The sequence below is a fragment of the Pinus tabuliformis genome, chromosome Q (genome assembly GCF_031772625.1).
Source record: "Pinus tabuliformis cultivar Carrire ecotype Pingquan chromosome Q, CPIR1, whole genome shotgun sequence".
NCBI classification, from domain to species: domain Eukaryota; kingdom Viridiplantae; phylum Streptophyta; class Pinopsida; order Pinales; family Pinaceae; genus Pinus; species Pinus tabuliformis.
The window spans coordinates 117558060-117572457 of record NC_142296.1 but is presented as its reverse complement, the minus strand read 5'-3'; the positions used below and the strand labels follow the sequence as shown (position 1 = coordinate 117572457).

The 14398-nt window shown below is 39.0% G+C and overlaps 1 protein-coding gene across 1 annotated transcript in view; it reads left to right on the top strand.

Moving 5' to 3' along the window:
• Positions 1–13726, top strand: part of LOC149218519 (AT-hook motif nuclear-localized protein 7-like) — a 263796-nt gene extending 250070 nt beyond the window's left edge. The window contains exons 4-5 of the mRNA XM_089384077.1: positions 12706–12867; positions 12955–13726. Of these exons, the coding sequence (XP_089240203.1) occupies positions 12706–12867; positions 12955–13281 (489 nt within the window). The 3' untranslated portion in view covers positions 13282–13726. The remainder of the gene's footprint in view (positions 1–12705; positions 12868–12954) is intronic.
• Positions 13727–14398: the final 672 nt, after the last annotated feature.

Below are 14398 nucleotides of genomic sequence, written 5' to 3'. Positions count from 1 at the left end.
ATTGCTCTTTATGATATAGCATTCAATTTATCCCCTAAGATGATGAAGTTTATTGCTCATTAGGTTTGGGACATACAAGGGTTCCTTTTGATGAGATGGAGCATCAAGTACTTCGGAACCGGGTGATGGCTAATGAGGAGGGTAGAACTCATGCTAGGCTTTTGCCCACACCCTAAATTATGTCATGACCATATTTTGCATTTCGATGTTCTTTTTGTTTCATTGTGGTCATATTATTTTTTTCTTCTTTTAGTTGCATCAACCTCTAGGGAAATGTTTTCCAACCCTACCCAAGGATGTGAATAAGAGAGTGCCGAATCCCATTGAACCAATGACAGTTGAATCCTGTTGGAAATACTGAGAGGGGGTTGAATCAATATTTTCTTTCAATTGTTATTATTACCAGTTAGATTCTTCACAATTTAATTAGAGAAACTTGTAAGAATTATTTTATTGAGTATAAAAGAATAGATGCAATGTATGATAATTATTCCCAAGCACCAACTTGGTTTTGATGAGGCTCCGACCTCTAGGGCTTCGACCCTATCTAATCCAAGGCACCTACCTTGTGTTCAGGAGCACTAACTCGAAGGACACCAATCCTGTTGTTAAATAGAGAATGTGTAAGGTACTTACTTCAATGTTCTTGGTATATTCTTCAATGTGTTCACTACTGCAGCAACGAAAATACTTTGGGTCTGCTTTATTCTTGATTTACTTCACTGTATGTTGTTCAAGAAAGAACTCTTCATTGTCCAGGCTTATAAGATTGTAGTCAACAGTAAGTCATGATCTTCTGCAGTGCACGAGTTACCACAGTCTAAGGCACCGTTCCAACAGTCCGAGCTATAAAATAGTAGTCAATAGTTGCAAATAAGGATTTTCTGTAATGACCGAAGTATCTGCTCCTCAGTCTGAGTCTAACTGAGGTAGTGAAACTACTCAACCAGTTGTTGACGCATAAATAGAAGAAGTGCCAAGAAACGTTGCTTGGTTTTGAATTTATGTAACGATGAAAAAAAAAAGAATTATCCGATGTTCCTTCATCCGCAGGCTGTCCGAATTGTTCACGCTTACTGCAACTCGATTAACCCAGAAATATGTGTTCACTGTCTTTTATCCAGAAATAAGTGTTTGCCTAGAAATATGCATTTGTTAGCACACTGTCTGAATTGTTCACGCTCATTGTAACTCAGTTAATGCAGAGATAAGAGTTTGTCGTCTTTTATCCAGAAATAAGTGTTTTGCCCAGAAATACGCATTTGTTAGCATGCTGTCCGAATTGTTCAGTTTATTGTCTTTTGCTTATGTTCACGAGATGTGAACCTTATTCTTCCGCTATCTCTGTTCTATTTTTCCGCTAATCTTTTTAAATGAAATTGTGTTCCAATATGTATGCGTAGAATGTTGTTTACGTCCGAAGGTGGAGCCGACTTGTCATGCCGACGTGTAAAGTTTGAATAGTTGCTCAATGTGAAAAAAAAATTATGCCCAAAATAAACGGCTTTTGGATATGTATATACTTGTTTTGGCCTTTTAATATATTTTTAATTCCCCTTTTCGTTAAATTGGTAAAGTGTCACGTGATTTGTTTTTATCAAGTAAATTGATGATTTAGTGAATTAGGAAATTTGTGGCAAGAGTTAATGGGTCCCATTAAAATGATATATATTTAGGATTTGATGTAATAACTTAAAGTACAAGGTTTTAGAGTTAGGGTTTGGCTAGGGTTTTTAGGGATGGATTCAATCAGGGGTTAACTTAGATCTTAGGGCTTTGCACCTAGGGTTAGGGTTTTAGTGTTGCAACTTTTTAGGGCTTTCACTAGCTATTATGGTTGAGGTAGAAATTTAGGGTTTTAATAATCTATGATAGGGTTAGGGTTACATCAAGGTTTAGGGCATGGATCACCAGGACATTTGCCATTTTCAACACCGCCATATTGACATCAATAACAACCTAGATTAACAAATCCGAGGAATGGAGATGGTATCAAGGATTTATAATGTGACATGGAAAGTGTGAAGTATGGTAAAGGGAGAGTGATCACACTATTTTAATCTAGGTTTTTCAAGTATTACCCGTCCTATAACCCTATGGCCTTAGGGGGGTCCTACTTGACCAGGGCTAAGAATTAACCCCCTTGATAATGTGAGAGAACAAGTTTATAGTCAATATTGGTCAATCCTCTAGATCGCCCTTTTATCGATACTAAATGCCTAAAACATTAAGTCAAACCACCTGATTGCAAAATGATCAATGTGTCTATTGAGTGGTATCCCCCTTTGATTCAAGAGGAATGCTAGATGGTGAGAGGTGTGGTGACTAGTGCAGATGGTGGAGCAGTTGGCATATCATCATTGTCAAGCCAACTTGTAGGGTTGCTGGCTTGCAGGCTATCCAAAACAGGGGAAAAGTTTTCTCGTAGGGGGCTACCCATTTTGGTGGGTAATAGGTCCTTTGAAGGAGAATGAGCATTTGAAAAATTAGAATATTTTGTCTTCTTGGACTAGTGCTTAATCTTTTTGACTTCCAAGATAAATGCTTTACAATATGTCATATGTGGTTTTTTAAAGATGGGAGGACATATATTATCATATCATGGCAAGCTCTTGTGCTAGAGCAAGGTCAACTACAACACTTAAAATGAGAAATTGTATGAGCTTCTCCAAACTCTCTTGATGGAAGAAACAAGTGAAAGTTTATAACAAGAAATGCTTAATTGTTACCAAACTGAACTTGTCAATTGGAAGCCTTGGTTGTACTCTCTCCTATTGGGAGTCTATCTACTTGAGATTTGATTAGTGGTCTATCAACCATTCCATGAAAATAATTGCATCTCTGCTGTAGTAGGTAAAATTTATGGACGATAGTTTTCTTACCATGCAAGAAAACTATTGATGCCTTTAAATGTGTAATTTTTTTACTATCATGTTTGGAGCCATTTTGGGTTACAATTGAACACCATTTCCTATTGTGACTCTAGATTTCTTAGTCACCTTTGGAAATCCTTGTGTAGGGTTTTTGACTATCAACTTTGGTTCTCTACTACATTTCATCCATAGACATGATTGAATCAAATTACTAAAGAGAACCTTGGTTCATGCTCTTTGCATCTACTGCCATTGGAACAAACAATTGTATGAATACCTGAACATTTTGTAACATAACTTCAATAGAGCCACTCATGTAGCTATATGGTGCTTTCCTTTCCAGATATGCTTTCAATTTCAACCATTTTGTTTTTAGAAGGGTCTAATTGCTTTCCCATTTCGATCCACATGCCAGCAAAGATAGGAGCAAGTAAAAGCTTCTTCTTATGTGTAGAAGTTGGAAAATTATCACAATGAGGTTCACAACACTCATTAGTATATGTAGATCAAGTATAAGACACTTCATGATGAACGCCAATTTGCTCTACATTTTTAGGTTGGTCAAGTTTGGTTGCATTTGGGAAAGGAATGCTTCAATAATTAGCAGTTTGACAAGCACAAACCTACCATCATGGCAGAAATGTATCATATTGCGTTCATGTTGGACCTCCAACCTTTAGATTGGCTTCCATAATGTTGTGAAAGTCAATGTGTTGAAGTTGTATGAACAACTACACTTAGACACTTTTGTTCTTGTCACACATACATGGATCAAAAATGCATATTTTAGGCCTCTCAATCCTTATGTTGCTGTTTTAATTTTTGTACCATATACTAGTTGTTGTCGAACCACCATTTTTTTCGTAGGTCGTGTTACCCACCACAAGTGGGTGACCGACCCCATAGGAGGAATTTTTCTCCTAGTTATCTCTTCAACCAACAAAACAACAACCCCTGATAGCCACCGATCTAGCTGATATATTGTGCCATTTGATCTCTGCTCGCTGCATAAGTCATAGGTCCCCCCGCCCATCAGTCAAGAGCATATGTTGAAGTGGGCAATTCAACCCAAAATGTATGTTTTTCATTGTGGAATTCGATGCTTATGCTTGTTTTTCTTGGGCATTTTGGCCATGGATTATTGGGTGACTTGGAAGAGGGAAGGGCGTTGACTGTGGTTTTGTTCTGTCACCTTAAATGGGGATTAATCCTTGATGCTAGTCTTGTGGGATCTCCCCTATTGACCTATGGTTTCAGGAAGGGCAGTACTGGGGAAACCTCGATTTCTGTAGCATGGGCTCGTTTTCTCGTTCCACATTTTTTACTCCCTCCACACATTACAAGTTGTATTTCATCATTCTCCTTTTTTGGGTCCACAAGGCACTAACATTCACCCTTCCCTTTGTCCGTGTATCTCGGTCGAGCTTGGAAATGTTTCCTTGGAGTTTGATGCAGCGAAAAGAAAGTTAAAAGCATATCATGGCCAAGAGCAAGAAATGAAAGAAAAAGAATGTTATAAAATGCAAAAGATGGCCTGGACATTAATTAGTACGTGGGCAAAAGCCAAACATGAGCTGTATCCCTTATCATGGACATCGCCCAGGTTCCTAGGGCCCATGAGTGCCCTTACATCATTAAGGAACACATGCATGTCCCAACCCCTGGTGGGCGATGAATTGCCCCACCTTAAGGGGGTAATAATTGCTTTATATCATTCACAACATGCTCTAATTTCCCGGAGCCCCAAGTAGTGATACAAAGAAAAATCAAGAAAAGGCAAAAGATAAATAAAGAGGGGTGGAAAAACAAAGGCTGGGTTAACTCATGTATCCATGATTGCACGCTCCTACATCTATATACCCAATATGTGGACGTCTATCATCATTGCTATCCTTGTAACCATGCCTCTTAGCCTTGAGATCCCTGTAACCTTATCCATTTCATCATCATTCATATGCCACGTATCAATTGAAGGATGTACCTAGGACCTGTCTTTTCGCTTAGGGGTTGGGAATACCTAATGGGGTCATTTATTAACTAGTCCTACCTAGCGAGGTAACACTATTACAAGATCAAAGCCCCAAATTTGGAAGGGAAGCCCCATATGAAGTCAAAATGTGCCCTTGATTAATAGGCTTGGTCCACTTAGATGCATTAATGAATTATTATACCTGATTGTGAGGATGCAACTTTGGACATTATATGTGATTGGTAGGTTGTTTCATCATGTGCTCCGTTACCCACCACTTGCGGGTGATATCCATAGGGGGATTTTTTTTCTCCTAGAGGGTCCTCAGCCAACAACCAACAGCCCCTTGTGGCCACGAGATAGCTTGATGTGCCAATATCTCCGCCACTTGAGCCAACCATATGCTCCCTCGCCTATTTGTTATGATTGTATATTTGAAGGTGGGCCTTCCAACTCCGAAGGTATGGATTTTCATTATGTAGTTGGGTATTTTTGGTTACTTTTCATGGACACTTTTTGGCATGGATTAGTGAGGGGATTCAACAGAAAGAATGGGCTTGGTATGTACTCTTGTCTCCTCTATCCAACTTGGTGGTTAACTCTGTCTCCTAGTCCCATGGCATCTCTTTTATTGGCTACTAGATTTAGGAATGACACTAAATGGGAAATCCAAATTTCTGGTTAAGTGGTCCCGCTTCATGGCACCACATACATCGCTCCCCTTTGCTTATTATAAGCCCTTTCATGACATTTTGCATCCGGGTACACATTTGTCCATTGGGTGCACAAGGAGTTAGCCTACCTCTCCCCTTGTCCACACGTTGGGTCGGGATTGGAACAATGCCTCAAAGGTTGATGTAGCTGAAAAGAAAGATAAAAGCATAATTTGGCCACTCTCAACAGGAAAAGTACCATAAGATGCAAAAACATGGTTGTGACATACGAATTTAGTGTGTGGGCAAAATCCGTGATGGGCTCTATCCCTATCATCATGTCCATCACCCTGGTTCCTAGGGCCCCTATATTGGCCCCCTACCTCATTAAGGAACCCATGATTGTCCCAACCCCTGGTGGGCAATGAACTGCCCAACCTTAAAGTGGTATTCACTGCTATATCGTTCACATCATGCTCTCATCCCCTGGAGCCTCGAGCAGTTATATAAAAAAAATCAATAGAAGGAAAAAAGCATATAAAGAAGGGTGAAAAAGAAAAGGTGGGGGTGACTCGTGTACCACGATTGCTCCCTCCTCCATCCATTTACCCAATTGTGGGCTTCCCTTATCATAGCTACCCTTGTACTATGGCATGTGGTTTGGAGCCTTCCCTCGATGCCCCCCACTCTGTTCCATCATTATATCGCATGCCACTTGCCAGTTGACGGATGTGTTAGAGAATCTAGGGCAAAGTGGTGTTTTGATGATTCTCCGAGACTTGATAACAATTTGTGATGCACTTTTACAATTTATCTTCTTCTTTTTTTTAATGTGTGTTTCATCAAACTGCTACCAAAACAAAATAACAAGAACACAAAATTTGTCTCTTTGCTAGGGAGAAACCCTCTCCACTCTTGAGAGGAAAACCCTTTGTAAGATTTCTTTTATTGAAGCTTTTTATTTGAACAAGTGCCAAACCCTAGACCCTTGACTAGGATATCCTCCAAGCATAAGTCAAATGCTTCCTCTTTTTGCATTATCACTTCCAACACATGGACCTTTGTCTTCTGACACTTCTGCTCCTTAGTACTTCGTCCTTTTCTGTTGCTTGTCTAAGTTGGGACACCCTAGAACATCAGGACTCCTCTACCTGTCTATAAGGAGAGTCTTCTTCATTTTTCTTTTCATACCTTGTAGACCCAACTGCACATCTGAATGAGGATGCTTATGTCGCTGTCCTCAACTGTTGTTGAATCTGCAAAATTTACTTGCTGAAGTGTGTGGACAGAAACCCTAGTACAATCCTCTTTTCCTCTGTTTCTTTTCTTCCTTCTTCACTAGATGGGGAGGCCTTATAGGACTTGTTTATTAGCCCAAAACAGAAATATATAACTTCTTGCTGTATTGACCGCAGACAGCTCCTTTATTCCTCGCATGTGTGGCTGCTAATGCCCTAAAACACGTCTTTTCACCTTCGCTGGTTTGTCTCCTTATCTTGCGGCTCTTTTAGGCTTTCTTCCTTAGCTTCTTGCATCCTTCTAGTCCTCTTCTTGCTTGTGGATTTCAGAGAGAGTGTGTGTCCAAATGAGGAGTGGACAACCTCTATAAATAGAGGTTTGTCCCTCCTCCTTTAGGCCGACTTGACTGTCTTCTAGGCCGACTTAACAGTTACATTATTTTCATCTTTTATTTATCATTTTGCTGCTTGTAGACTTCGTTGCTGCTAGGAGAGGATTTGACCATGCTTGGAGGTGTTCCCATGACCTTGTATGATGACTTACATGATGTAACATGCCCTCAAAGGGTCTTATCATAATTACATTTTGAATTTGACTCTCTAGAAGCACTTAAAAATGTGCTAGAGCTATTTTCAATGAGCAAGAAACTCATTGACAAATAATACAAAAATAATTTCTCTTTTCTTGAATAAGTACAAATATCAAAATTACATTTATGAAGACCTAGCCTAGTTACATTTCCTTCAACAGGATGTACTGTGGACATTTTACTCCCTTAGAGGTTGAAACCACCTAATAGGGTCGTTGGTTGACCTTCTTCTTGAACTTGGAGACACTTTTACTTTCTAAAGCCCATTATGGAAGGGTATGCCACTATGAAGTGTCCATTTGGTTCCATGATTTGTAAGTTCATTTACTCAATTGAACTAATGATTTGTTTTACTGAAATGTGAGGAGACACATCAGACCTTTTATAGGATTGCTGGTGGGTCTTCATATAGGGTTTGGTCTCCCTATATGAGGTCCAAACCCTCCACAGGGTCATATTGGTACTTGTAAGGTGAGCGTTGAGAGCCATGGGCCTCTACTATAGCATAGAGCATATTACCACATCATGGGATCCTACAGTTCCTCTCATTGCTTGCTCGTGTTTCATTTATTTGACGATGATGATGCACCTGGACGGGGACCACTTGGCCCAGCCGACTACACTCTTGCACCACACACTTGGCAGCTGATCCAAGGCTTAGATGAGGATGTGTCTCACCATGGGAGACAAGGGGAGGGCTTGCGTCATTCTTCTAGCCCTTACAGATGGGATATAGGCATGTTCAATCCATTTGGAGACCCATGAGGATGTTTTGTGCCCCCACAACCATTTGGAGGCACTACAGGTCATTTGCTTGGATGCTTAGAACCCATACATTTAGTTGGGCACATATTGGGCTCCACTAGGCCTCTTAAATGGCCCTTCAACCTATTAGTTGGGGCATTATTTGGCCTAATTAGGCAAATTGAACCCCTTAGAGGATGATATATGTTGATGTGATGATCATTTCATTTGATGATCACTTGGATTGGTATCATTGTTTCTTTTGGGATTTTCGCTATTGGTATTTGAGAACGAATTGGATATCTTTGATGCATTTTGATGTTTGGCAATCTTGTCTTGGTCTTGAAGCTTCAATTTTTGTCTCTCTTGATTATTGGATATATTCGCTATACTTGTAAGTGCCTTTTTCATGATTTATTTCTCTATTTATGTCACATGTATAATGTATGAAAATTTTCGCTCATGAAGTTGGAGTTGCTCTCCTATTGGAAATGCGAATTTGTTGAATCTTGTCTTTGTGAGGGTTTTTCATATGTTTCATGTTGGTATAGTGAGCGAATGTTCCTTCGGGTATATGATTTTCATAATTACCTTGATAAGTCATCAATTGCAACATCAAGAAGTGTAAATTTCTTTGGTAACCTAGTTGTTGCCTTTAGGGCCATGCAAAGTTGTTGGTGAACTCCTTGATTGGGTTAAAGGAACTCTAAACATCGAAATCTCATTGACTCATTCTCTGTCCTCCTCTTTTTGTAAGCCTGAACCCTAGTGTCTCCTAGGGCATCACAGGAAATCAGTTGTAGCCATCCAAACTTGATGAAATTTGGTCAATAGCTGCGTTGGTGTGTCCTTGAGAGGTCCTCCAATTTTGAAGCTGTTCCAACAATTGAATCTCAAGTTTCTCCAAGCCATAGCTCAAAAAACCATTCTCCCAAATCAAAGTCAATCTCTTTGATCCTTTTCTTCTCCTTCACTTGGTCAAGACCCTTTGTTTGAAGTTTCACCTTAAGCCCTTGACTCTGTTTGGGCCCACTAGGGTTTCTTTGTGGTCCTGCAACTTTGTCACTCCAACTTCACAAGGATTGCTTAGAGAGCCCTATTCTCTTATGATTCTTAAGTCTAGGGCATTTTATATCAAGAAATACTCATCAACCCTAGGTCTAGGTTTCCCTATAGCCCTTCTTGGAGAGCCACACATCTTGCTTCTAAGGCAAGCAACCCCTACCATTAGAGTCTGTCCTTTGAATAGGCTATTGAATTCACTACTTCTATATATTATTCTTAGTGATTTCTCTAATACCGAGACTTCTCCCATTAGTGAAAGTCTGTAAAGAGTAGGTAGCTTTAGCTTAGGTGACAATGGGTTATTGCTCCATTGTTGCCACTTGACCTAGTAGTTGCTTTATAGGAACCCCTCCTAGGACCCCTGCTAGATTGAGCGGTAACAGGTTGGGCAACTTAATTGGGGTGCAAGTCCACCAAAGGATCAAATTGACAACCTCGGGTGAAGCTTTGAGACCCATGTGACTCCCATCATGTGCAGAGCATCATTTCACGCCATGGGCACCTTCAACACCCTCAACAACTTTCTCATAGCCCCACATTATTCATGAGATAATGCACTTGGATCAGTGTGCCCCAGCCAACTTAGCATTTACCAGGTGGTGTGGCAGCCGATCCAAGGCCCAAAGGAGGTTTGTCTCACCCGTTGAGACATGGGAGGGCAAGCACCATCGTCAGAGACGTCAGTATTGGAGCATTATAGGCTAATACATTATTAGGAGGCCCATGAGAGTAGTTTTTGTGCCCCAAACATAAAGTTGGGGCCCGCATGATGACTTACATGAAGAGTTAGGGGCCATTCCCTAGTTCAAGATTTATGGAGCCCTCTCACACATTTTGGCACAAAGAGGACTCAACGTTGTCTTCCAAAGGCCCTACATCAAGATGACATGATCATTTAAGCTTGCATTTGGATGGCTAATTCATATTTTGTAAACCTACTGAGTCGGCCTGTGACCAAGGGATGTATCTTGCCCATCTTCATAATGTTGTGGAGCTTCTAGGCTTAATTCGACTTAGTAGATCATGTATAAATTGATGAGAGCTCATTTGAGCTACTCATCATCATCACACTTGAACTCTTTCTCTTGTAAAGAAGTCACACTTGTTTCTTTGGCTATAGGAGGCTCATTGGATGCATTTTGATGTATGGAGATGATTCACAGTTGTTCCTTAGCTATTTGTTGAGTAATGGATGGATATATTGCATGTCTTCTTGTAAGTGCCTAAATTCTAATGTTGATGATTTTTTTCTTCTTCTTGAATTGGTGTAATATATGGAATTGCTGCTCTAGAATATGCTAAATTTGTGCCCTAATTGTTGAAGATTGGTTTTGAAAGCTTTCTAGTAGAGTATTGTATATGCTATCCAATGTATGGCATGTAATGAATGTTCCTAATGCATGAAAAGCTTTGAATTCTCCATGAAATTCCATTATCTCTTGAAGACCCCAGGAAGTTGACGTTCCAACTTTTCCCAATGGGGCCCACAAGCTTTTGGCGCTTCATCTCCTAAGGTTAGGTTTTTGAATGTTTAAGGTTTCTCATTGTTTCTCAATAATAAAAAGGCCACCGAGCCTCATTGTAACACAGTTTAGAGGCATGCAGCCGCCACATCTCTTCTCAGAGATAAACTACCATCTCTCGAGCTAGTTTATTTCCATTTTGTATGTAAGCATATTTTAGTTCTTTGATATTAATAAAATGAAGTTTTATTTCTGCTGCATCTCGGTGTTTATGTTTGTATTTGTATTCTGTTGCGTTCTTGTATAACTCTAGATCAGGCTAGCCCCATATGCATTAGTAACGGGAGTTGACATGGTGTACACTCGTAGCATGGTGGTCAACTTGCGGAGGCACAACTTTTGCATACAAACTCTGATTGATGTGATTCTTACACTGTTGGAAATGTACCCCAAGTGTGGAAGAGTGCCGCATTGTCTGGTGGTTAAGCCATAAAGTTTTGACTCCAAAAAATATTGTTTAATGCCTCAAAATGGTTCTAGAAAGTTTGAGACCTCAATTCTCCAAATTAGGACCTGCCAGTAAAAATGACTCGTGCAAGTTGATTTCTCCATTTTTCCAACTCTAAAAGGTGCAAGATAAATGACAAATAGTATAATGATCCAATTGGGATCAGTAGAAGTTCTATGTTGAATTCGTCTTTAGCTTCCTCTTGTGCTTTTCATTGAAATTCCTCAGTTTTTGTTTCCACTATCCACTGTTTTGATAAGATTTCTCGAAATTCTTTTCAAGTAATATGAATCTGGTGCAGGGAAAATTTGAAGGATGGAAATTTATCTTGAAGTTTAGAAACATTGACGAATCTTACTAGTCTTTAATGTGCAAACTGTTTCGACAATATTTTTGTAAAACTATTCAAATTACTAATGATTTTATATACTCTCCATAAAATTTTGCCAATTTTTGAGGTAAATGGATTTTATTATGTATATATAAAATTGTGGCGAATAATATTTAGGAAAAATGGAAATTGGCAAATCTATTTTTCGGAAGAAACATGAAAACTGAGCCCACTTGCAAATATTAGCCCCTAAAATTTTCCTTCATCTGGTGTTGAAGCATGACTAGGTCATAGTTTATGAAGTCTACCATGTCTATGTTCTGAGATTAAATATGCTTTATCATAGTATTTCTTTTAAGAGTTATCGATAACTTACTCTGTGAATAACTATAGTATCGGTTATATAGTCTTATTTCTCTCATTATGCGCATTGACGCAGTTCTGGGATGGCTTATGATTTGTTTATACAAGTGATCCTTTATATTGGCTAGAGGGTCATAACAGATTTGAAGTTAATTGTATGTGTTGTACATTTGGTGGAGTGAATTGCTGTAGTTCCCTGACTGGTTGAGGGTAGTAAAACAAAACTGAAATTGATGCCATCTTCTACTTCATTATTGTTTGTCCGGGTGTCTATCACTATATCATCAAAGCATTAATGGTTGGTTGTGGTAAAATGCAATTGAAACAAGTACTGAAAAACTAACTAGGCACTTAATATCATAAAATAAAATGATAAATTTAGATCCAGTCATGTATACTTTTCTGCACGTTGTTACTATTGACTGTGACGTGCAAATGATATGTCAACATGTTTGTGGTGTCTGAAATTAATCGACATTAGTGGAAATCTAGTACAACCCAGGAAAAAGCGAATGGTGCTAATTCTTGTAATGGTCCTTCCATGTTCCTCTAGATATTTGATGAATGTGGTCTTCAATAGTTGAGCTTTTTCTGTTCCGCTGTATAGAATTCATAGCATAACCTGTTGTGTTTGAAGCATTGATTTTATGGTGTATCACATTGTCATTTCTGATAATGAAATGTTTTTCTTCTAATTATACTAATGTTTATTGTCAAAATTTATATTTTCATCTGTTCAATTTTTTTTGCATTCAATTTTCAAAAACTCTATTTAGAATTTTCTGGCATTATTGTTTATGCAGAAGTACTTTGTATAAAAGAAATGTTGGAGGACTTGCTGAATCTGATCTTCTCATGTGCAATATCAGGCACTAATGTGGAGTAAACAATGTCTTTTGTTTCTGTAGGGACGCTTTGAAATTCTGTCGCTATCAGGCTCATTTATGCTCACAGAAAATGGTGGGCAACGTAGTAGAACTGGTGGTCTGAGTGTGTCTTTGGCAAGCCCTGATGGCCGTGTTGTTGGTGGAGGAGTTGCTGGAATGCTAATGGCAGCTAGTCCAGTGCAGGTAAGATTATAAATTTGACTTCTTTTTATGCTTTCATTTTGTGATTACTTTTAAGATATAATATATCCAGGTCGCATTGATGTGCAGGTTGTTGTGGGGAGCTTTATTTCAAATGGTCATAAAGATCCGCCTAAACCTGCCAATTCAGAGCCTCCTTCCATAGGCTTGGCACAAGCAGCTGGATCTGGAGGTCCAGTTGCTATTCCAATTTCTCGGTCTCCTCTGAATGATACCTATGGAGGCCCAGGTAGTCCTCCATTGAATCAAAATTCTGGGGGTTCAACTATTAGTAATACTAATCAACAAACAATTCACAACATGACTTCTTTTCAGTCAATGGCTTGGACAGGCTCACAATCAATGAAAGAGGCGAGGCATAACACTGATATTAACATTTCTTTGCCCGGAGGATAACTGTACGTAGACTTGAATTCTTTTTTACAGAAAGATTTTGTTCCATTTCTCAGATTTAGCAGACTGACTACATGGGGCATTAGAACTGGTTGGGGTCAATACAAACATTTCCTTCTGATTGCTGCATACCTCTCCAAGCAAAAGTTGTGAACTGACTATATAACTAATAGTCTTCCAGAACAGATGCAAAAGCTGTTATTGCGGTGTCAACTGTTTTGATGTAAGCTATGAAACTTGCTTCTACGTTTTCCATGCTATTGCCAGAACTATAAAAGGGACAATTAATTTATGCTCTTCGACACAGGCCATTTATGATGTGTGGCCTTTGCTTTCTGCAAATCCTAATTTGTATTGCTATTCAAGTGTGGATTTTAGTTTTATTTTGTAACTCTTGAATTTGATCAGTCATTGATATTCAATGTACAAGAGTTGTTTTCTTGTTTTAGTGTATAAGTGATGTGTGGATGTTGTTCCATGAATGTTGGAGCAATTGCCAATGCAATGATTTGTGTCCCGGAGGGAATATATATCTAATTTATCCCAAAGTTCAAAGCATAAAGACATATTTATCTGCACTTGGACACTGAAAGACTGGATGGATCAACTCTTATTGAAAAAAATATATCCGCACGAGATAATGTGTATTTCCAGCCTTCAAGATTTGAAAATATAAAGTCCCTTCAAGACGATGTATATATATTTTTTTCTGACCCACAAAGCTTACAACCTCATTATGGACTGCACACTCTACAGCGTTTTCCGTCTCATTGAGTCAGCAGTAAGGATGCAGATGCACACTTGTGAAAGTTGGCTGATTTTTGTGGCAAGCTGCCATGTGGGTGGCTTATTTTCTGAAATTATTGTTTTGCTTCAATTAGCAGCCATAGTTTTTGATGCTGACTTGGATGTGTAGTTGTATAGTGACAGTGACTATCTTCAGTGTATCCATGGTGCTAAGAAAATATATGCTTGGTGTTATGTAAGTTTCTGGTTGTGGTTTGTTTGTTGAAAAGGCAGCATTCCTTTTATCAAAAGTACGACCCGTTTCCAGCAATTATTTTGGATGTTGCTCATCCTTGCGGTACTTCGGGATTAACATACTGATGCGTAAAGCATT